This window comes from Symphalangus syndactylus, chromosome 16 (assembly GCF_028878055.3).
Source record: "Symphalangus syndactylus isolate Jambi chromosome 16, NHGRI_mSymSyn1-v2.1_pri, whole genome shotgun sequence".
Taxonomy (NCBI): Eukaryota; Metazoa; Chordata; class Mammalia; order Primates; family Hylobatidae; genus Symphalangus; species Symphalangus syndactylus.
The window spans coordinates 16524933-16549557 of record NC_072438.2 but is presented as its reverse complement, the minus strand read 5'-3'; the positions used below and the strand labels follow the sequence as shown (position 1 = coordinate 16549557).

The following is a 24625-nucleotide window of genomic DNA, read 5'->3' as shown; positions in this document are numbered from 1 at the left end:
CTGTGCATTTAAGTCCCACATCCCAAATGCCACTCTCAGGTTTGGTGAAAATCCAACCAGCCATTTTCACATGATGTGATTGATGACAGACAAATAGAGAGAAATGTAATTGCAGTTATAGCTATTATCCAAGGCTCTCTGAGCTGGAGTCTTATATGTACCAAATTCCCCAAAAAGCAAGTACTGACCAAAATTTCCCAAAAAACAAGTACTGACCATTTGGGTGTTTCCTTCCTCCCTGTCCCCTTCCTTCCTTCTCTTCTGTTTCCCTCTTTTACCTGCACATCACTTACTTTCCTTCCCTTCTTCTCTTTCCCGCTTCCTTCCTTGTCATGTTTCTTGAACAGCTACTTTGTAGGTGCACCCAGCCTATCCATGCCCATCTGCTGCCATCACTTCAGCCTGGACGGAAGGTGGTCTCAACTCCCCAGCCTTCTCCCTGCTAAATTCATCAAGTACAGTACTAAGGTCTCCAATGACCATAGGGGACAAACAGCAGAACAAGCAGTGTCCTCTGGGTGGGAGAATCCTCTTCACCCACCCCTGCCCCAGCCACAGCCCACCTACAGTTTTCCTGAAAGAAGGCATCCGGAGTGACCTGTCTCATTTATTTCTGGGAGCTTTAATTCTCCATATCAGTGTCTCCAAACTTTTAATCCATAAAAAATATATCCTGCCTCTCAATATATTTATGTAAAAATAATATGCATATGTTACCAAGTGAATTTGCATTCTGAAACATGCACACAAAATAAACATTTTTAAAGTATCAGATAAGATAGTATTATAAATAGAAGTTCTAACGTTTTCTTCCCGGTATCCCACCTTGCAAACCACAGCTTTAAATAACCCAGCTGCCTGCAGCCCATGCTAACTGGAGTTTCTGTTTCTGTATTTGCAGGACATGTTCACATTACAGACTTCAACATAGCGACGGTAGTGAAAGGAGCAGAAAGGGCTTCCTCCATGGCTGGCACCAAGCCCTACATGGGTGAGTGTTCCAGGCCCCTTCTTTTCATGTGATCAGGCTCAATGCCTAAGACTCAGCATCCTTCTCTTGTTTCATCTGCCACTGCCTGCTGCCACATACCCTCCCATGCCCACATGAGGTTCCACAGTCCCCAGTAGATACAATGCTCTCTCGAAGCTCTGGACCTTTTCCAAGCTGTGTCTCCTCTGCTAGACAACCCCTCTCTTGGTTTTCTAGAGAACTCCTGCTCATCCAGAGAGCCATGGCTCAGGCTTGAGAGGGTAGCAAACAAAACAAGTATTTTCTTTTCCATTTATGTTCAGTATTTTCCAGAATTTAACTTGGTGGTGGTCATTCTGGGTCTATATTCTTGGGCACACAGTGTTCTTTCAATGTGTAGTTTTAAACGGTTTTTTAAGGAATTTTTATGGAATTATCATTTTTAGTTTGCATTCTGTTCTCTTGCTTTTATCTTCTTGGTTATGGATGCCTCTTATCTGAATGCTGGATCTTCTTTGCCAATCTTCAACATTTGTCAGTGTCCCTCAAATCTTTATTACGTCTTCCTTCGTTTCTTTAAAAATGTTCTCATTGTTCTATTTCTCTTTCTCCCAAGGCATTATCTATTGTGTTTATTTGTTTTGTGTGTTTTCTAGTGAAGTCTTCATTTCTGAAAACATTTTCCCTTTATTTCTTTCTCCCTAAGGTCTCTCACCTGATTTCTTGAGTTTTTAATTCTAATTTATGTTGTTTTTCATGTCTTATATAATTTTGTTAATGCCTTTATTACGTATTAATTCTGAATGTCTATATTGTTATCGATTACTGTGTGACAAACTGTCAAAACATAGCGGTTTAAGACAATCACAACGTTATTTCTCACAATTCTTTTGGTTGACCCAGTGGTTTTTCTTCAGGTTTGGCTGGGCTTACTCATGAAGATGCATTCAACTGGTAGGTCAGCTGGGAGCTGGGTTCAGCTAGGACAGCTGAGATGAACATACCACTCTTTCTCTATGAGGTCTTTCATCATCAAAGTGGCTAGAGTGAGCTTCCTCATAGTTTCAAGATGGTAGAGCCAGTTCCCCCATGCTTCTCAGGACTCTGCCCGCTTCACATTTCCTGATGTTCCGTTGGCCAAGGCAAGTCACATAGCCAACCATGTGGAAGGGAACTGCATGGAGCATGGGTATCAGAAGGCTGATGCACTGGGGAACCGTTAATGAAGCAACCCGTCACTGTGTCTTTTAACTCTTTTGAAACGTAGGCTATAGTTTCATTCTGTTTTATCAGTACATCTTTCTGTGTGTTTTTATTGCAATGATGTTATTCTGCTCTTCATTCTCCTTTTACTTATAATAACTTGGTATGGAATTTGACTTTGATACTTTTCTGTTGCTCTTTTGTTTCAGTAGTTGTGGATGATTATTAATATATCATATGCATGAGTTTTATGCCTAGATAATCCCCACTTACCATTACAAATGATGTAAGAAATACATGTTTAAGGCTAGAAAATGTAATCAGTGCTGCACAAAGGTGCACAAACATTTAAAGCCCATATTTCTCCATATCTTTCTTCCAAAGGTTACTGCTATTAATGTTTTCCTTTTATTTTCCTTTTTCAAATGGAAGAAGGAGGCCTTAGGAAGCATAGAATCTGATAACTGGATGAAGCATTTATAGGTAGTACCTAACCAGAGATACAATTTTTGCCGCTAACCACTGGGATGAGGAGTCCACCATCTTGGCTGAACTCTCTGCTGCTGTCTGTCATTCAGCAGTGAAAATGCCCTGTTCCCAGTTTGGTCTCACTTAACTCTGGCCAGGTTGTGCCTTATAGGGCACTGTATATTGAATTAAACAACCAAAATCTTTCTTCCCTGATCACATAAACAGTGCCTAAAACCCCCTGGAGGAGTTAGAGTTGCACATGGGTATTGCAGTGGGGGAGGAGGCTTAGTTTGGACATGGTGGAGGGTTTGAATTCCACATGGCCTGAGGAAGAAGAGACCTCCCTGAGCCCTTGGCAAAGCCTACATTCCAATCTATCTTCATGAACACTAGGTTTTTGGGGATCCACTGTAACTTTCTTATTCTCTTCCTTACAGATGAAAAAAAAATGCCTATTTCCCTGAAAGGATAAATTCCACCTTTAGACTCGAGATCGAAATAGAGCCAGCCGAGAGGCCTCCAGCAAGAGAGAGGGGTAGAAATTGCTCATTTTATGTGAACTTTGTTTTTCTAAACTTTTAGAAGGTGGTGTGGTTCAGGATAGCATTCTTAACTTAACAGACCTACCCCTTGTGTTGTTTGGTGAAGTGTCAAAATCTAAGGCAGCTTGCTATCCAGGTTTTCTGGCTCTGTTCTCCTCTCCCATTTTTACCTGGAGTTCCTCTTTCCTTTGTCTGTAGGGTCCCTGTCCTGATGCATTTTGGTTCTACTTTACACAGTTTTTCCTTGGGGCTTTTTCCTGGAAGGAGTTGTGGCTGGGTGGATTATAGACTTTTCATGTCCCAGACTCTTCCATCTCTTTCAGAATTTATCAAGAGCCCTTTCAATGCCCCGATACTAGACTGGGCAAACTCCTACCAGCTTCAGCTGCTGTTCTCAAAGTGGTCATCTGTGTTTCCCAGTGAATACCTGCTGAGTATTTTGGAGTTCTTTGTTTTCTCGTCCATAGAATGCTGCTTTGTTGCTTCTCTTGGTTTCTTTCTGTGTAGAAATCACTACCATGCACTTCTTGTCACTGTTGGTGTTTTGCTGCTACCCACTTGTATTTTGAGGGTTGTGGGGACAACTTATTTTTGTAGCAAATGCATCCATGAGTTTTTGGTTTAGCGATCTATTTGCTCTGTTTTATATGCAGGCTTGGGGAGATTCAAAATCTATACCATCATCTCCCTAGAATCCACTACTCATGTCATTAATCTTTCATTTATTAAATAAATTGAATAAATGAAGTTTGGCTATAAATACCTGCAATGGTATAAATAATAGGCAACTTGCTTTTGGGTATTTACTATGTGTCAGGCACCGAGCTAAGTGCTTTCCACCTATAATTTCGTTTAACATGAAGACAGGCACATTAACTATAACCTATAACTTCTTTTAATGCCCTCAAACATGAAATAGACACAAGTATTTCTTTCCATTTTAGAGTTAAGGAAATGGAGGCTTAGGAGGTTGGGTGACTTCCCCACCTTGACATTGTTGGCAAGAGTCAGACCCAGGTCAATGTGACTCCAAAACCCAAGCTCTGAAGTACTTCTCAACCTGGCCTCCCATGACAGCAACTCCTTTTTAGCAAAAATCCCAGCAGATATCCATATAAGTGAATTCATTCACTTACAAGTAGTCTTCATGGGTGCCTGAACACTTACTCCAACAAGGCTTTTTTTGTCGACGACCTTTCTGAGATCGCTTTCTGGAAGGATCTGGAGCTGAGGCAAGTGACCAAAGAGGTCACTGCCTTGAGATTGAGGAGAGATCAGCTGGGCGAGATTCAGCAACTGATGGGATGGAGAATGGGGGCAAAGGCGACTTCCTGGGTCTCTGGATTGTGCAGCAGAGTGGTGCTCACTCTGTAGGGGACACAGCAAGAGCAGTAGGTTTGTGAAGTGGCATGATGCAGACTGGACATGTGGATGGAGAACCTGCCAGCACTGAGATGCAGCACTGCCATGGAAGTGGACGGGATCCCCCAAGGAGGATGCAGGAAGGCAGAGAAACAATTCTGAGGCTCAAGAATGCCATGCTGGAAGGGGCATATGGAGGCTGAGGGGGACATCCCACAGGAGAGTGCTGAGAAGAGAGACGCCAGGTAAGGGCAGCAGCTCCCATTAGAAGCCTCTGTATTCCTACCGATTCATTCTGACTGCTTTCACGCTTTTTCCAAAAAGCAAATTGACGTCAAGAAGTATAGATCCTGGACCACTAGAGAAGTTCAAGACAGTCTATGTTTTGTTTTGTTTTGTTTTGTTTTTTGAGACAGAGTTTCACTCTTGTCACCCAGGCTAGAGTATAATGGCATGATCTCAGCTCACTGCAACCTCCGCCTCCCAGGTTCAAGCGATTCTTCTGCCTCAGCCTCCTGAGTAGCTGGGATTACAGGCACATGCCACCACGCCTGGTTAATTTTTGTATTCTGTTTTTGTTTTTGTTTTGAGACGGAGTCTGGCTCTGTTGCCCAGGCTGGAGTGCAGTGGTGTGATCTCTGCTCACTGCAAACTCCATCTCCTGGGTTCACGCCATTCTCCTGCCTCAGCCTCCAGAGTAGCTGGGACTACAGGCACCCACCACCACACCCGGCTATTTTTTTTGTATTTTTAGTAGAGACAGGGTTTCACTGTGTTAGCCAGGATGGTCTCAATCTCCTGACCTCATGATCTGCCAGCTTCGGCCTCCCAAAGTGCTGGGATTACAGGCACCCGCCACCACGCCTGGCTAATTTTTGTATTTTTAGTAGAGACAAGGTTTTATCACGTTGGCCAGGCTGGTCTTGAACTCCTGACATCAGGTGATCCATCTGCCTCGGCCTTCCAAAGTGCTGGGACTACAGGCGTGAGCCACCACACTTGGCCAAGTTCAAGGCAGTTTTCTGCCAGCCCTGATGTCTCTGCCTGCACGTGGCACCGTGCCTAACAGACTCACGCGAGCCTCCTCAAAGGCTCTGCTCGGGCTTCCTGACCTCGCTCCTCCCTCACACTGTCGGAGGCAGCCCAGTCCAGGTTCTTGGTCTCCAGGAAAGCAGAGCCATGGGGACCCAGCTGGGCACTCTCCTCCATGGCCCTGCTTTCAAAAGGGAGAAGAAATCTGACCTATATTGGGACCTCACTACCTGCCTGTCTTCACATTTAATCCTCAGAAGATTCACACGACGTTTCTACATCTCTTATTTTATGTGTGAGGAACCAGAGGTCTGGAGAGGTTAATTAGCCTGCCCAGGGCCACACAGCTGGTCAGTGAAGGAGCTGGAATTTGAAGCCAAGTCTATTTTAATCTGAAGTCTATGCTTTTGCTACTACACCAAGCTGCCTTTTTGATACTGAGCTCCTGAATTGTAAAGACGACTTTCTCAGCCAAGAAATAAGTTCATTGTCCCAGCTGTATGTGAGAGTCAGGGTTACTGATGTCCTTGCAATTAGAAAAGCTTCAGGCCTGACTTAATAGCCAAATGTACAGAAGAGATTTTTATAGGTTTTAGAGGACACAGCTGATTTTCCTAATGGTTGCATTTTCAGACACTGTAGTTGGGGAACAGTACCAGGCAGTGGGAGTTTGGTGGGGAAGACAGGGTTAAGGGAGAGCTCTCTCAGTAAAGTCAAATCTTGCAGCTCCTGGGGCTGTAAATTCCTAATGCCAAGTGGCAGGTTTGTTTATTTCACTCACTTGAGCTGTTCAGTTCAAAGGCCCAATAACAAGTTCCCAGAATGTTCCCAACACAGATTCAGAAAATGGGCTGATGAGTAAGCTCCCAGAGGTAACTCACAAAAGATGATCCCGGAAGAAAAATTTGCATAGGGCTGAATTTTCATTAATTGAAAGAGCAGATGGAATTTGCAATTGGAGAAAAAAAAGATCTCTCTAAAATGTGCCAGATTAAAAGTCAGAATGTTCCAGCAGCCACGTGGGGCTTCCGAGTTTATTAATTTGAGGTGAAATGAAGAGCAAGGCATTCATTCAGTAAACATTTACAGAGTGTTTGGGAGGCACAGGGCTTAGTTAGGCACTGGGGCTGCAGAGGGGAATACTGCTCTCCCAGTCCTCACACAGATTGTATGAACATAGTTGTACACAGGTCACACTCAAGGAGGACAATGGTGTGGCTATTGGAAGGAGGTGCTTCTGGCATGAAGAGGGGGAGATGAGATCTTTTTGGACAGTTTTAAGACAGTTTCCTGGAGAAGGTGACAATCTGAATTAGACTTTAAGAATGTGCTCTGTTGGGTAACGATAGAGAGAGGGCATTTAGGCAGTCGGAACAGCCCATACAAAGGCAATGAGGAGTGAAGCACCATTGTGTGAAGGGAGAACTTGACAGCTCCATTGTTTTACAGTTTCTAGGACAAGAGGAGGTGGGGAGGGAGAGAGGAGACAGGGCAAAGCATAGGAGTCTTGAATGCCGTGGTAAGAGCCCAGGGAACCAGTGGAAGGTTCAATGCTGGAGACCTCTGTGATCAGACTCATAGGATTAGAGCCTCAAGGGTGGTGACCTTGGAGAAACAGATGAGTAACAGGAAAGCATCAGGGGTCAGGCTCAAGGGGGATGGATCCAGGTGAAGTGTGGGCTTCAGCATGGGGCAGTTGGGTATCTTCCACTCAGTGGCTGAGTGAACCTGGGTGATTCTCATTACCAGACATAGTGCACATAAAGCACTTACCATGATGAACACTCAGGAAATGTTGGCCGCTGAACCACAGAACCGCTCAGAATCCTCGTCTGAGAAATGGGATTAATAGTTTATGCAGTCAGCCTCAGGAGGTTGCTTTGAGGATTTATTGACATTAATTATAGAAGGCATATAGCATAATGCCTGATGAAAGGTAACTACTCACAACTAGTAGCCAATATTAATGTTGTTGTTGTTCTGATTGCTAATAGTTCGATAATTATTTAGTGTATGCTAAATACTGGGAACACAGAGCCAAATCCAACATTCTCCTGCCTTATGGAGCTCACACTGTAGTTGCAGAAACAGACTAACCAAATCCCAGTTCACTGCAGGGGCTGGGTTGACCAGGGGATGGTGGGTGCACCAGGGAGATGATGGGGCTGTTGCATTGTCAGCGCTCACCAAATGTCAGTTCCCTTCCCCCAGGACACTGCAGTGAGCCCAGAGGGATGGTGGTGGTGATGGAAGCAGAGGCCTGTCTGCAGTGCAGGAGGCCCAGCCAGGGCTCCATGCTCCACAGAGCCAACAGGAGCCAGGAACAGGTGGAAGCCCCGCCGCCCCCTTCTGGGTTGGAGAGGCGGGATCCCTGCCCTCCTGGGTGCAGCTGTAGTTACTCAGCTGCAGCTGTAGATCTGGGCATCTCTGTGCTCTCAGGGAAACCCCATTCCCCCCGTAGGCTCAGGGGCACCTGTTCCTGCTGCCTGGACTCTCCCTGCTCCTGGTGCCCGCTCTGATTTCAGAGTGGGGTTGTGGCCAAGCCTGGGTACATACCAGCCAGGTATGCACATGCTCAGGGCAGCACTGACATGCCAGCCCCCTGCTACCTTGGCCCCCTTTGGACATTGGGCACCAACAAGCATGAAAGAGAGGCTAGAGGGGTGCTGAGGGTGGCTCAGAACTGGCCTGCAGGAGCCCATCAGCACAAACAGCCTGGCCACCATGAAGAGTGGCAGGAGGCAGACAGGCTTTGGGGTGGAAAGGGGTGGGTCCCCATGAAGCCCCACTTTCAAGCCGGGATGGGCTGAAGCCTGGGGGCCAGGCTGCCAGTTCCATGGACTGGAGTGAGAACTTGTGGTGCTTTTTCCAGGCCCACCCATGGACCAATCAGCACATACTTCCTCCCCTCTGAAGCCCATTAAAAACCCCAAACTGAGCCAGACTGGGGCAGATGTTGGGACAACCTGCCTATGGAGAGGAGCTACCCACCGTGGGTCTCCTCCCAGCTGAGAGCTGAACAGACATCTGCACGACCTGCCTGTGGAAAAGGGCTACCCACTTCAGGTCTCCTGAGAGCTGTACTGTAGCTCAATAAAGCACCTCTTTGCATTGCTTACCCTCCAGTTGTCCATGTACCTCATTCTTCCTGGACACAGGACAAGAACTCAGGACCTACCAAATGGTGGGAGTGAAAGAGCTGTAACACAAACAAGGCTGAAACATGCCCTCCTGCTCACCACGTTGTGAACACAAGAAGGAGAGAAGGGAGAAGGAGAGAAGAGCTGTGGCCCTACAGGGAGGCCAGACTTAGGAGCTCCCCAAGCCAGGGCTGTGATGCCCTCTTTGGGGCTCTGCAGTTCCTGGCATCTCCAAGCTTCTGGGCACCACCAAGTTCCCCAGTGGCCACAGTGGAAGCCACTTGTGGTATGCCTGGAGCTGTTCACCCCACCACAGCCAGCATGCCTAGCTGTGTGCAGTGGCCGGACCCCATGCTCACTCTCTCACACAACCCTCATGGCTCTGTGCCTGGCTTGCCCTTGGCAGGCTTGGGATCTGGACCAGTAGCACAAGCTGAGTGCAGCCTGCCAGGCCAAGTGAGCAGAATGAGCCATTCAGGCCTAAGCAAAATGCAGGTGAAGGTGCCACCAGCCACAGAAATTTCTGGCTGGTGAAGCAACACCCCAAGGATCCTGTGACAGTGGGGCCACCATGGCAGTGCTGTGCTCTCCTTGTAGATATTATTGAGGCCAGGGAAAGTGAAGTTTGCTTCCCAGAGAAAGTGGCAAAGCCGGCATTTGGCCCTGGGTCAGTGAGGCTCCACTGTCCATTATCTTTCCTGAGAACCATTCATTCATTCCTTCATTCAACAGAGATTTGCTGAGCACCTTCTACATGCTAGGCAGTGTTCTATGGACTGAAAACACATGCGTGAATAAAACATAAGTATTCCTACCCTCATTGGTTTGGCTGTTTGTGAGGGAGAGAGTCAGTTTAAAAATCACCAAACTGATAAATATGTAGTTTGAGATGCTTAGTTGAGGAATAATTTTCATGCAGTAAAATGTACTCTTTTAGTGTATAGCTCTCTGAATTCAGACAAACACATACAGTCATAGATAAACACCAGTATAAAGATATAGATGGCTTCCATCACCCCCTCAGAAGTTCCTCATTCCTAGTCCCTGGCAACCAGCAATTGATTTTCTACCCCTATAATTGTGCCTATTCCAGAAAGTCGTATAAATGAGATAATATTGTATACAGCCTTTTGAATGTGGCTTTTTCACTTAGAATGATGTATTTGAGATTTACTCATGGCGTGTGTATCAGTAGTCCCTTCCTATTGCTGGATATACATACACGTGTTTATCTGTTCATCAGTTGAGGGGCACCTGAGTTGTTTACAGTTTTACATATTTATGAATAAAGCCATTATGGACATTTGCATACAGGTTTTATATGAGCTTAAACTTCCATTTCTCTGGAGTAATTACCTAAAAGTGAGATTGCTGGATCATTTGGTAAGAAACTGCCAAATTGGTTTCTAGAATGGCTGGACCACTTTACATTCCCACAAGTAGCGAATGAGAGACCCGGTTGTTCTGTGTCCTCGCCAGGACTTGGTATTGTCCCATCGTTGAGGTCATTAGGCATTCTAATAGGTCAGTCGTGATTTCAGTTTGCAAATCCCTGGTAACTAATGGTGTTGAGTATCTTTTCGCTTGCCTATTTGCCATCCATATATTTTCTGTTTGGAATATGTGTTCAAATCATTTGCCTGTTAATTTATTGGATTATTTTGGCTGGGTGTGGTGGCTCATGCCTGTAATCTCAGCACTTAGGGAGGCTAAGTCAGGTAGGTCACTTGAGACCAGGATTTCGAGACCAGCCTGGCCAATATGGAGAAACCCTGTCTGTACTAAAAAATACAACAAGTTAACTGCGTGTGGTGGCATGCACCTGTAATTCCACTTACTCAGGAGTCTGAAGCCCAGGAGGCGGAGGTTGCAGTGAGCAAAGATCGCACCACTGCCCTCCAGCTTGGGCAACAGGGCGAGACTCCATCTAAACAAAAAAAAAAAAAAAAAAAAAAAAAAAAAGAAAAGAAAAGAAAAAAACATTTACTGGATTATTTTATTTCATTTTGAGAGTTTTAAAATATATCCTGGATAGAATTCCTATATCAGATATATATTCTATAAATATTTTCTCCAAGTCAGTGGCTTGTCTTTCTATTATCTTAAAAGAGTCTTCTTAAATTTATTTTTATTTGTTTTACTATTCAAGTGAAGCAGTGGGACTGCTAAAGGAACAAAGAAATTTGTTACCACTTGTGATCAGTTAGTTATAAACACCACTGTACTTAGACCAATTTAACAGTCTTTTTTAAAAGCTGAAGTTTTAAATTATGATGTCAACTATAAGGTTTTTGCAGTTCCTTATAAGGTGAAGAGGTTCCCTTCTACTTCCAATTTATTCCGTTTTTTAAAATCGTAAATGCATGTTGAATTTGGTCACATAGCGTTTCTAAATCCGTCGAGATAATCCTGTGGTTTCTCTTCTATAGTCTGTTGAAATACTGCTGACTCGCTTTGAAATGCTGAACCAGCCTTACCTTCCCAGAAGGAACCCTGTTTGATCATAACGTAGTATCTTTTACCTATAATCCTGGAATCAGTGTACTAATATCTTGTTCATAATACTTACATCTAGGTTCTTGAGGAATTTTTGTCTGTAGTTCTATTTTCTTGTAACAACTTGGTGTGGCTTTGGTATTAGAGTAATGCTGGCCACGTAGTTGGAAAGTGTTTCCTTCCCTTCTATTTTCTAGAAACAATTATGCCCAAGATTGGTATTATTTCTACCCATATTTTGTAGAATTATGCAGTGAAGATATTTGGGCCTGGAGTTTTCTTTGAGGGAAAGTTTTTCACTATGGATTCAATTTCTTTAATAGACATAGGACTATTCTGTTTATTTCTTCAAGAACTAAGTAAATTTAAATAAGATTTGGTAGTTTATGTCTTTCAAGGAATTTCCCTAGTTCATCTAACTTTTCAAATGTTAGGGCATACAGTTATGTGTAATATCCCCTTATTATCCTTTTAATGAGTGTAAATTCTGTAGTGATATCCCCTCTTTTAGTCCTGAATTGGTAATTGATGTTTTCTCTCTGGTTTTCCTGGTCATTCAGAGTACAGGTTTATCAAATGTATTGATCTTTTTAAAGAGCCAGTTTTTGCTTTATTGATTTTCTCTATTATTTTTCTATTTTTTATTTTACTGATTTCTTCTCTCTTACCTCTATGCCGTCCTTGTCTCTGCTTACTTTGAATTTAATTTATTCTTCTTATTCTAGTCTCTTAAGGTGGAAGTTTAGATAATTTATTTGAAACTTGTCTTATTTTCCACTATAAGCATTTAATGCTATAAATTTTGTTTTAAGTCCAGCTTCAGCTGTATCCCACAAATTTGGATATATTGTGCTTTTAATTTCATTCAGTTAAAAACATTTCTAGGCCAGGCGCGGTGGCTCACGCCTGTAATCCCAGCAGTTTGGGAGGCTGAGGCGGGTGGATCATGAGGTCAGGAGATCGAGATCATCCTGGCTAACACGGTGAAACCCCATCTCTACTAAAAAATACAAAAAATTAGCCAGGCGTGGTGGTGGGCGCCTGTAGTCCCAGCTACTCAGGAGGCTGAGGCAGGAGAATGGCGTGAACCCGGGAGGTGGAGCTTGCAGTGAGCCGAGATAGTGCCACTGCACTCTAGCCTGGGCGACAGAGTGAGACTCCATCTAAAACAAAAAAACAAACAAACAAAAAACATTTGTCTAACAATAGTTGGGAATTTTTAATATATCTTTCATTGATGTTCAGTTTAATTCTGTCATGATTAGAGAAAATATTTTGTATGATTTCTTTTCTAAAAACTGGTGAAGTTTATTTTATGGTCTAGATATGATCTATCTTGGTTAATATTACATGCAAACTTGCAAAAATACTGTCTTCTTTGCTAGACAAATGTCAATTAGGTCAAGTTGTTTGATAACATTGCTCAGGTTTTGTATATATTTTTGTTGATTTTTTGTCTACTTCTTCTATCAATTACTAAGATATGAGTGTTGGAATTCCCAGCTATGATTGTAAATTTCTCTGTTTTTCCTTGCTTTTCATTTAGGATCATTACATTTTCTTGATAAATTGCCCCATTTATCATTATATAATGTCCTTCTTATTCCTTGTTCTAAAGTCTGCTTTGCCTGATATTAATACAGCCACTTCAGCTTTCTTTTGGTTAGTGTTTACATGACATATCCAGTGGTGTGCTGGTAAATGTCTAACAGCTAGTTCTCTGGTAAAGAAGAAACAAATCCCCCTAATTTATAGATTTTGATTTCCATGATATAAGGACTCCACCATGGCTGATTTCAAGTTAGCAATGAGACATCATCAAACACAGAGTTGGGAAGAGACGTTAACAATATATTCCTGTCAGCCAGTATAACCCTACTCTAGTACATCGCTGATGATATCTTTTTCTATCCTTTCATTTCTAACCTATCTCTTTGTCTTTATTTTTAAAGTACATTTCTTGTAGGCAGTCTTTTAAATCCAGTCTAACAATATCTGTCTTTTCATTGATATTTAGACCACTTATATTTGATATAATTATTGAGATAATGTTATTTAAATCTATCATCTTGCCTTTTCTTGTATTTGTTTCATTTGGTCTTTGTTCCTATTTTTCTTCCTTATTTTGGATTAGTTGATCCTTACTTATGATTCCACTTTAACTTCTCCATTGGCTTAGTTTTTATACCTCTTTAAAAAATAATATACATCTTCAATTAATCAAAAAATACCTTAAACCTGTTACAGCATGTGTAATCTTATACCCAAATTCATTCTATTCATCTCTTTTTACTATAAATATATAAGTCATTGAATTTATTTTTGCTTCAACTAGTCAATTATATTTGTAGTGGTTAAAAATTTAAAAAAACTTTGCATTTACCTTCTTTTTGCTATTTTCATATTCTTTCTTTGTGTAGCTTCAATTTTCTAGCTGTTGTTATATTCATTCTACCTGGAGGACTTCCTTTAACAATTCTGACTATTAAAATCTACTGGTAATGAATTCTTTCTTTTTTTGGTTTGCTTATATAAGGAAAAGAATCTTTATTTCCTTATATTGTTACAAGATATTTTAATTGGATGCAGAACTCTGGGTTAAGAGGGTGTTTTTTTTTTCCTTAGTCGCTTAAATATTGCCACTCCATTGCTTCTGATCTGCAGTATTCCTGACAACAAATCTGCTGTAATTCCTATCCCTGTTCCTCTGTAGGTAATCTGCTTTTTTCCTTCAGCTGACTCCAAGATTTTCTCCCTCTTTTTTGTTTTAGATATGATGCACCAAGGCACATTGGATTTTTTTTCTTTTTGATGTTTACTCTGGTTGGTGTTTTCTGGGCTTTTTGGATATGTGGTTTGATTACTCATCATATTTAGAAAATTCTTGGTCATTATCTCTGCAAATATATATATTTTTGACCCATTCTCTCTCTACTCTGCTTCTGGGATTTCAAAACCCAAAGTGAGATGTTTGATATTTTCCCTCACAATATTTGCATGCCCTCTTCTCCCCATCCCCCACCACACTGTTGTCTCTTAGTGTTTCGCTTCAGGCAATTTCTTTTGACCTATCTTCAAGTCTATTGATAAACCTATTGGAACCATTGTTTATCTCTGGCACTATGTTTTGGCATTTGTCTGTTTTTAGCATTTTCATCTGCTTTTATAGTTTCTATCTTTCTATTGAAATCCCCGTCTGTTAACACGTGCTGTCGACCTTTCCACTAGAGCCTTTGAAATGTTTTAAATTCCTTGTTTGTTAGATCTGACATCTAGTTCATATCTGAGTATGATTCTGTTAATTTCTTTGTCTCTTCTCAGTGAGTTTTTGTTTTTTTGTCTTGTGTCTGATAATTTTTTATTAAAATATTTGCATGATGCAAAGGAAAATGTTTATGCCTGGAAATGGACATGTTTATTTTACTACTACTACGCATTTAGTTTTCTTTGGAGGAGGAGGTAGCATTGAGTCAATCTAATTAGGAGTTGAGCTTGACTTGAATTTTGTTGTTCTGTGGTTATTTTCAAAATACCAGCTTTAGAGTTGGGTTTCAGTGTGGTTACCAAAGTGTTTTCCTCAATGTTCCTGTTCCACCTTCGACTTAGGGTTTCTCTGTGAATCTGTGCCTTAAATAGGGTCTCTCTCTGTGCTCCTGTTCTCTAGCAATAGGCTTCTGTTTCTAGTTCCTTGACACTTGCTGATGTGGCAGAGGGCGGGGAGAGTAAATGTTCTCTGCTGCTTTGGTTCAGTCTGTCTTAGGTAGGTTCTGTGTCAATGGGTCTTGAGGATCTTAGGGGTATTTCAGATTGATCCTATCTTTCTCCCAGCAATAGGAAACCACTAATGGTCTGATCCCAGGATCATGGCAGGGAAATGAAACTGCATTTGCTAAGGCCCTGAGGCAAAAGAAGCTTGGCCCGTGGAACCAAAAGAAAACTAGTGTGACCTGAGCAAAGTCAGCAAGAAAGATAACCCTTGAGAAGTGTATAGGGCCAGATCATGTATTACCTGTGTGCTACATTATAGCTTTTGGTTTGTTATAGCAAGTTCAATGGAAAATTTTAAAGAACATTAATTGTCTTGGGTAAATAGAGAATTTGGAATCCTTTAAGAGAGTGGTACTGGATAAACTAACTTTTCTGTCATCTCATATGCTATTTAGAAGTTCTTCTCAAGTTTCACATATTGACTGTAAAATACACTGATTTTAATTCTGTGCTTCCAGTTAGAACATCATTTCTCCATGAAAACTTCCAAAAGCCTTTTTTTTTTTAATTTACTAGTTGAATCAGACACATTTAACATGAAGTAACTTTCTGATACTGGTGCATCATTTATTTCTGCCCTTTATCAGAGTTTACCTATTTACTCATTAGCCAATTAAATGTTCTTTCCTCTTCTTCCTATGCATAACTGTGAAATACTAATGGTCAACAGCGAGCAGTTTCTTGCATACTTTAGTGAAATGAGTTTTCTGTTGTTAGCAATGCTACTAGCATCTCCCCAAAAAGAGAAATTATCAGACTGATGCAGTGGTTTCATGTTATCTCAAATTAATATGTAAGCGTGTGACACCTGAGTTCATTTGACTAGCCAAGAGCCAAAGAAATATAAATTACCCCCCAAAGGATTAAGAGAGAGGCCAGGCATGCTACTTATCTCTTCTTTCCACAGCTTCTCGGCACACTTTAATGCAATGAATTATGACAGAGCTCTTGAATCATTACCTTGATGAGTTGGGCTTCCATTTATGCATTCATTTCATTGTCCATTCAGTAATAATGAATTACTATAACAAAAACTAGCTCACATCTGTTGAGAACTTACTTTGTGTCAGTCTCTGAAGTAAATGCGTCACATAAGTTGTCTCATTATGGGGTAAGGGCTAGTATTATTCCATGGAATCTGAAACTCAAATGCTTGCCCAGTGACAAACAGCCAGCAAAGGTAGCCATTGAAACTCAAAGCCAGAACTCTGTGACTTAAGTCCTTTGCCACTATGATGCATTAAGCATCTACTTCTAGATCAGCTACATGCTAATCCCTTTGAATCTGGAGCTGACTTAGTCATGTTTCTGCCTTCAGAGAGCTACCCAGTGGGGGAGATGGACATGTAACTATTAATTAAAATATAGCATTATAAGGAACTAGCAAAGGTTTAGTAAGAATCTAGACCATAGACTGATGTATTAGTAGTTTGCCAGGAGAAGAGGGTAAGATGGGAAACAGGAATAGCAAGGAACTTGATGAACATTCCATAGTGAAATGTGGTCTGAGTCATGAAGTATGAATAGGAGTTCGTGAGTATGAAAAGCAGGGTAAAGTCATTGATGATTCAAAATATAGTATATCCTATTCTTTGAAGCTGGCACAATGGGTGTAATAAGAATAGTGGCCAAATATGATGGTGCCTGGGGCCTGTTTTTAGGAAGTTTTCATGCTAAAAAGCTTGAACTTTATTCATAGTAAATAGGAAACTTGGAATGATTTTGAGCAAGTATTTGAACATGTGAATAATAACAACAATAACACTAGATACCATTTATTGAGCACTTACTATGTGCTTAATCAAGATATACATAGCCGTTTTCTCTTCACAATAAGATTTTGTAGCAGACATTGTCATTCCTTCTTACAGATGAGTAAACTGAGGTACATATAAGAGGTTAAGCAGTTTACCCAAGGTCATTGTGCCAGTAAGCATGGGAGCTGAGGTTCAGTTGTAGGCCTGAGTAATTACCACTTTCGTAACCCCTCTGTTTCACTGATTCTACTACTTACAAGTCTCTCAGGGGCGGTTGGAATTGGGATTGAAGAGCCCCAGGCTGCAGACAGGCAAGTGGTTGAGGGAGCAACAATGAGGCCAGACAGCGATGAAAAAGGACCAGAGTAGAGGATAGAGAGGAGGATAGAGAGGAAGTTTCTGGAAGGGAAAATAAGTCTTGGTGACCAATCGAATGATCAAATACAAAGGCTAAAAGAGTCCTAGAGTCGAAGTTGACTCCCAGGTTTCTGACTGTGCTGCTGAAAAGACCCTTGTGGCTGAGATTGAGAACCCAGAAGAAGGGGCAGTTTGAAAGCTTGCTTCAGATAGGTTGAGTTGTGCCCTTGGGACCTGTAGGTGTAAGTGTCCAGTGGGTGTCAGCTACCCAGATCTGGCCATCCTGCCAGCCAGGATGTGCAAGCTGGAGACATGGTCTTTGCTTGAAGAAAGTATCAGTGGGTAGGAGACTTGGGTTCTAGACCCAGCTGGGCCAGAAGTCATTTAACTCCTCCATTCGGACTTGGCCTCCTTGTCTATAACATTTAAGGGAGGAAGGAAATTACCTGAAGGCCCCCTGTAGGCCAAAATTTGGTAATTCTTTGTTCCCAGTCAAGAAGAGAGCAAACACCTGTGGAAACAGATCCTGGAAGGCTGTCAGCTCACAAGCTAGATGTTAAATAGCATTTCACACTCCACTGCAAATATCAAAACCTTCAGCAATATTCACAGAGCTCACTGCAGCAGGCTAATAATTATACTTTAGGAGGTGATTGTATGCTTTTCATATTTTTAGTCTAATGAGGAAGTAAACTCTGTGTGGTTAGTGAGGGGGCAAATCCCACCACACACACATCTACATTTCTGAGGGAAAGAAAGGCAATCTCTCATTTCACGCCCCATGTTCCTGCTTTTCTGGAAGGCCCATTATACGATGCCCTAATGCTCCTTGGCATCAAAACTCACTTTTCATTTCAAACTTTCATTGGCATAATTGCTCAACCATTGGTAGAGATGGTTAGCAGGAGGTGAGGCTGATCTTTCCAGGCCATTGCAGGGCAGCCAGAGTTCCCTGGTGCCCAGTGTCCGCCCAGTGTATTTTGGGCTCACAAGAATCCATAGAGCATGCACCATGCACCCCATGCAGTGAAAGACAATGGGCAAGAAAGCAGGCAGTGTCAGGGAATGTGAATCAAGATCCAGTTTCAAGAGGATTTTAAATAATTTTTATTAATAGCGAAACCACATTTATTATCCTTCTTTTATCTACTAATTCAATTGGAACCAAAACTAATAGATGACTAATTCAATTGCAACCAAAACTAAGAGTGTTTATGAACATCAGGAAATATTGGAATATAAAACATAGAGAGTATATGCTATATGTGTGCATGTATATATATATGATATATGATTTTTATATTCAGCATGTTTATAAAGATGGCATAATTGCTGGAAAATATATGGCCTCTGAAGGAGACAGAACTAGGTTGTCATCATTCTAGTTGATCTTGGGTAATGGAACTGGGTTCAAATAAGCCTTAGTAGCTGTGTCACCTCAGATGTGGTACCTACTCTCTCCAAGCCTTTGCTTCCCGAAATGGAGATAGTACCCACCTGACAATGTCCTTGTGAGATAACACATAGGCACTCATAAGATAACACATAGACACTCAGCACAGTCCCTAGCATCTAGAAGTGCTCTCTAAACGTTAGCTTTTCCAAGACATGAATAGCATATGTAAAGAATTAAGAAGAGCTTCTGGCACATAGTAGGCTCGATAAATGGCCACATTAATATTGCAACTATTGGCATTGTCAATAAAGCCACTATTCGTAATAATAGTGGAACAGCTGTATTGAGCCCTGGCCTTAAAGTTATAAGACTGACATTCTGGTCTGGGCTCCTTCACTCATTATCTCCATGGCCCTGAACATACCCCCTAATCTCTGTGGGCCTCAGCTTCTTCATCCATGGCCTATGGTGCTTCAAGGATGGGAAGACTGACATGTGGAGGCATCTGTTCCCCACAAAGCCCTGCACAAATGCTGTGGACATGATGGCAGTTACAGTTGGTGTTTCCAATGGCTGATAAATAGATTCAGGGTTGGCCATTCCCCTTACCAAAGCATTGGAAGAAGCTTTAGTTGTTGTGGTTTCATGGAAGGCCTTGGGGAATTTTATTCATTTATAATCTAAGCAGGTGTAACTAGGCTTTGGACCCTGGACTACCTTTCTGGGCATGGCCACAGCCTACCACAATTATCTGCTTGATCTGTTGTTTGCTGCCCCGGTGAGCCAGGGCTGCCCCAGAGCTGCCTTTATCACACACGTGCCCCGGGGGGTCCTCAGTCCCAGCCTTTTCTGTGTCATCTCAGAGCAACTGGCTCGTTCCTCTGCAAGAATCCTGACAGCTAGCTCAAAGCCCATGTTATGAAGATGAATCACTACTCTTAAAACAAGACTTTGCACAGAGCAGATGCTCCTTAAAGATTAACCGTTTTAATTAGCAGGATGTAAAGAGCTTAGACAGTGCTTGGCACACAACAAGGGCAATAGAAGTGTTTGCTATTTTTATTATGACCGTTTATTTAGTCAGTTAACAAATTTTTCCTGCATATCTTCTTGGTACCAGGCAGGGGATGAGGCATCAGAGAGAACAAGACAGTCTCTGCCCTCAAGGAGCTTGGAGTCAACAGAAAAGGGAGACAACTAAGCAAAAATGCATGAGGAGATGAAGAGTATAGGGGAAATGAGGAAGCCCCTGTCTAGCCTGGGCAGAAGGGAGATGGTAAGGAAGTGATAATAGCAGAGACCTATTCTGAGGAGTCCACTGTACCTGTGAAGAGCCTTGTCTGGCACATGGTAGGTTCCTGGAGGACGAAAACCTAGGGCTGCACCTTCTGTGAGTTGGGAAAGAGTGTCAGGAACAGAGACAGAGACAGGGTGTTCCAGGAACAGCACGCAGCATGGAGCCAGGGTGGCCATAGGCAAGAGGGGTGGCACAAGACAGCTTGGGGCCTCAGTGCTGGGCCGTGGATTTGAACTGCCCTCTGGGCCAGACTGGTCCCCAGCCCTAGTACCTTGTGTTCCACCAAAAATTAAAAATAGGAAAGATTCAAGGATTAAGTCAAATACATTTCCAAGCCATGCCTGCTATTGAGTTGGGCCCCTGTGAACATCACCAAAGCACATCAGCACACGAAAGGCTCTAAGGATGATGATAGAACACAGCAATATTGATGTCATAATCCCTATGCCACCAAAATGATGTCATTGGCTGCTCAGAATCCCAGCACTTAGATGCGAGAGAACTACACAGATTTAGAGCTGGAAGGACATGGAGCCAGTGGCATTGCAAGGAACACAGTTTATGAAACAGCCACCGTGATGGGAAGATCTTTTAGCAGGGAATACCATCATCTGTGGCATGTCAGAAAACTGACTCCCCGGTCAGCAGTGGGAAGGACAGATTGGAGGAGTCTCAGCTGGGAAGCTATGCTGCTCCTAGGGGACTAGAAGGGAAAACAAGCATCAGAACATGAGCAGCATGTGAGCAAAGGTGAGGAAGGGAGGGTACACACGCTATTAGGAGGTAGAATCATGTAGAATTGGCAGCTGAATATCACTGTGACAGTCATGGGAATTCCCTGAACCTAGGAGTCAGGACCAAGAATTCTAGACTTGACCTCAGAGGTACTACTGGGTGGTTGAGGCAAGACACTCCTCTTCCTCGGGCCCAGTGTCCAATTCTAACAAGGAGGTGTGGAGAACACGATGAGTTTCAAGGGACCCTTCAGCCCTACGATGTTGACATCTCGAGATGCTGTGAGCTGTTTCCATCTCTGATGCAGACATCAGTGAGCCAGACAAGCCCTATGGCATCAGGGTGAAAGAGCCAGTCCACACATTTATTAAGTGCCTTCTGTATACTGGGCTGAGCACCAGGCCCTGGGAGGGAAGGAAGGAGCAATTACTCCTGGCAGTTGCCCAGTACAGGGGAAAGGACCCTGGAGTCAGAAAAGCAAGAGGTGCTAATCCCAGCTCTGCTGTGGTAGCTGGGTGACCTTGGCAATTTCCTTACCCCTTGTATTCATTTCTTGTGGCTGCGAAACAAATTACTACGAACTGAGTGGCCTGAAACAATAAAAGTTCATTTTCCCACAGTTGTGGAGGCTGAAAATCCAATATCAAAGGGCCAGCAGGGCCATGTGCCCTCGGAAGGCCCCACGGGAGGATTCTTCCTGCCTTTTTCAGCTTCCAAGTAGCTCCAGGCCTTCCTTGGCTTGTGGCCACATCTCTCCAATCTGCCTTTGTCTTCACATGGCTGTCTTCTCTGTGTCTCAGATCTTTCCTTTCTCTTACAAAGACATCAGTCGTTGGATTTAGGGCCCAATCTAAATCCAGGATGATTTTATCTTGAGATACTCGATTACATTTACAAAGACCTTATTTTCAAATATGGCCCTATTCACAGGTCCCAGGAGTTAGGACTTGAACATAGCTTTTAGGGGACAATGATTCGGCCCACTACACCTCCAAATGCCTCTGCCTCCTCATCAGAAAAATGAAGATCATCGTAGCATTTATCCTGTTGGGTGGTTGGGAGAATTAAAGAGGTAATACACATATAATCCTTAACGTGGCACCTGACAAATCACGTTTGCTATTGTTCACATATGTGGCTCACACCTGTCCTTCCAGCTCTAAACCTGTGTAGTTCTCTCACGTCTAAGTGCTGGGATTCTGAGCAGCCAATGACATCATTTTGGTGGCATAGGGATTATGACATCAATATTGTTGTGTTCTATCATCAGCTCCAAGTGTGTGGAGGAGGAGGGAATGTCACCCTCTCTAGGACTGCAGACATTTGTCACTTGACTGGTCATGACAGCTAGGACAGGATCACTCTGCTGCTGCTTCTACCCTGAGTTCTGAATGGACTTGGGGCTGCCAGCATGACAAGGATTGATGGGGAACACCTCAGCACACACAGCCATTCTGCACTGCTGGGTGCACCCTTCGCTATTGGAGCTTGTGGGCTGGGCCAGCATGACGGGACTCCTTTTTTCTCAAGCCCTCAGGACTGAGAAGAGGAACAGGCACACACTCTGATGCAGGGAAGGAAGTCCCTGTAGGCCGAAGCCCAGCTTCGGGCTCAGTGGTGGGATCCAGGTGGGATTCGGAATAGCACAGCTCAGTGCCCAGCATGTACTAGGAAAGCATTAAATATTCACTCATCCGATGCTTAATGAACAAGTGTGATCACTGACTTTGGAGTCAGGATGATCTATCACCAATAGGAAGAGGCAGACAAAAAGATGCTGAAAATACAAAACACACAGAATTTGGAGACTGATCATTCATGAGGCTGAGGAGGATGGCATTTAGGAGGGTTCCCAGATTTCTGGTTTGGGTAACTGATGGACGATGGGGAGAACAAGCATGGCAGAGGAAGCAGAGGTTGGAGTGATGATTCGACTGTTAGTAATGCCTAATGTTCATGGAGCACTCACTACGGGCCAGGCATCCTGCTAAACTCTTGGTATAAACTATCTTATTTAATCTACTTAATCCTCACAACAGCCCAATGAATAAACTATTATTATTATCTATATTCTACACAGCTGAGGCAAAGAGAAGGTAAGTCGCTTATTACTAACAAGTAACTCCAGCAGCGCCAGCGGTCTTCCTGTTTCACAGGGCACAATGTCAGTTCCTTTGTAAGGACCAAATAATCTAAGGGTCATGTTCTCAAATTCCCAAGTGCACCATTCCACCATGTGGCACTGAGTATGTAGTTTGTGCTGAACGAAATATTGGACGAACCTTACTTCAAACAGGAATTCAGCAGACCTGTAAGGTGCATCTCAGCTTTGCATTTCCTGGCTGTGTGACCTCTTCATACTGCTGGCCCTCTCTGAACCTCCCCTGTAAAACATGTCCCCGGAGGCTGTTGTGAAGAGGAAAGGAGAGCCCGTGGGTGAAAGTGCACTTAGAAAATGTGAAGCAAATGGAGAATATCGCCAAGGGGCAGCTAGAATGTGGCTGCTGGTCAGACTCAAGTGTGAAGCTGCCCAGCCAGTGCCCCCAGGTCAACTCATCCTGGATCTTCTTTCCATGCCGAGTGAATGCCCATCTAGAAACTGAGTTGAGACAGCTTTAATCACAACAGGTTGTGGCTCTCCGGGGCAGATTTCGGCTGCCCTGACAACTGTAAAATGGAATTATGCCTGCAAATTAATTTACTAGAAATAATCAACATTTCACAAAATGTTCCTGGAAGCCCACATAGACAATTAGACCCTACAATGCACTCCTGGCCTAGTGAGACGGGGGTGAGGCACTGAGATAACCCACCACTCAGCCCCTTGGAGAGTAATCAAGGACAAGGACCCCAGGACAAATGCAGTACCCTGAAGAATAAGGGTCCACCACTCTTGGGCCTCCATCCCCTTCGCTGTACTTTTTCTATTGAGGTGAAATTCACATAAGATAAAATTAGCCATTTTAAAGTGAATAACTCAGTAGCATTTAGTACATTCACAATGTTATGTGACCACCACCTCTGTCTAGTTCCAACCCATTTGTTTTCATCAACCCCAAAGGAAAACCGGTACCCATGAAGGAGGTGCTCCCACCCTCCGCTCCCCACCCGCAGCCCCTAGCAACCTCCAATCTGCTTTCTGTCTTGTGGATCTACCCATTGTGGGTATTTCATGTTAGATGTTACCTATGCTAAAATATAGTTGTCCCTGAGACAGGCCCCAGGCACAGAGAGCTCTAAGTGTCCATTTATCAAGGTTCTCAACCCCTTGAGGGCTCTGTTCCTCTTCTTCACTCTGGGTTTACTCCACCCGTTCTCCCAGCAAACATGCTCCAACAACCCACCCCCTCCAGGGGCATGTCTTCCCTTTTGCCAAGTGGACGGCCCTTCCACGCCCCCTCAGGGCGTCCCATCTGCATTCCACCCGGCAGTGTCACGCCAGTGCTTCCTGTGATGCCTGTAACTTGTTCTCAGACAGCTCATGGCTTACTGAGGATAAAAACCACATGGCATCGTAAAAAAAGTACAGGTTTTACTGTCCAAAAAAGCTAGATTTCTGACCAGATGCGGTGGCTCACGCCTGTAATCCCAGCACTTTGGGAGGCTGAGGTGGGCAGATCACCTAAGGTCAAGAGTTTGAGACCAGCCTGGCCAACAAGGTGAAACCCCATCCCTACTAAAAATATCAGAATTAGCCAGGCATGGTGGCAGGTGCCTGTAATCTCAGCTACTCGGGAGGCTGAGGAAGGAGAATCGCTTGAACTCAGGAGGCAGAGGAGCCGAGATTGCGCCACTACGTTCCAGCCTGGGCGACAGAGCAAAACTCTATCTCAAAAAAAAAAAAAAAAAAAGCTCTATTTCTCTCCTTGTCCCCTCTCTAAGGGGTGGTGGCCATAAAGTGGGACACACGATGATGTTCTCTTTGTCCTCTCATTGGCAGCTCCAGAAGTATTCCAGGTGTACATGGACGGAGGCCCGGGATACTCGTACCCTGTCGACTGGTGGTCCCTGGGCGTCACAGCCTATGAGCTGCTGCGGGGCTGGGTAAGACAGGCACCTGTGCGGTGCACACGAGGGGCTGTGCAGTGGGGGCTCAAGT

The 24625-nt window shown here is 43.4% G+C and overlaps 1 protein-coding gene and 1 long non-coding RNA gene across 5 annotated transcripts in view; one reads left to right on the top strand and one right to left on the bottom strand.

Annotated features, from left to right (window-relative positions):
• STK32B (serine/threonine kinase 32B) overlaps positions 1 to 24625 on the top strand; it is a 440365-nt gene that overhangs the window by 367464 nt on the left and 48276 nt on the right. For 3 of the 4 annotated variants that reach the window (XM_055245659.1, XM_055245660.2, XM_055245662.2), the window contains 2 exons: positions 902 to 991; positions 24467 to 24570. In XM_055245659.1, coding sequence (XP_055101634.1) covers positions 902 to 991; positions 24467 to 24570 — 194 coding nt within the window. The remainder of the gene's footprint in view (positions 1 to 901; positions 992 to 24466; positions 24571 to 24625) is intronic. The other variant, XM_055245661.1, reaches the window with a different exon arrangement.
• On the bottom strand, positions 19563 to 20105 carry LOC134732713 (uncharacterized). Its single transcript, XR_010116141.1, has 3 exons — positions 20063 to 20105; positions 19819 to 19882; positions 19563 to 19664 (listed from the first exon to the last, which is right to left on the bottom strand). It is a non-coding gene; the product is annotated as an uncharacterized lncRNA (long non-coding RNA).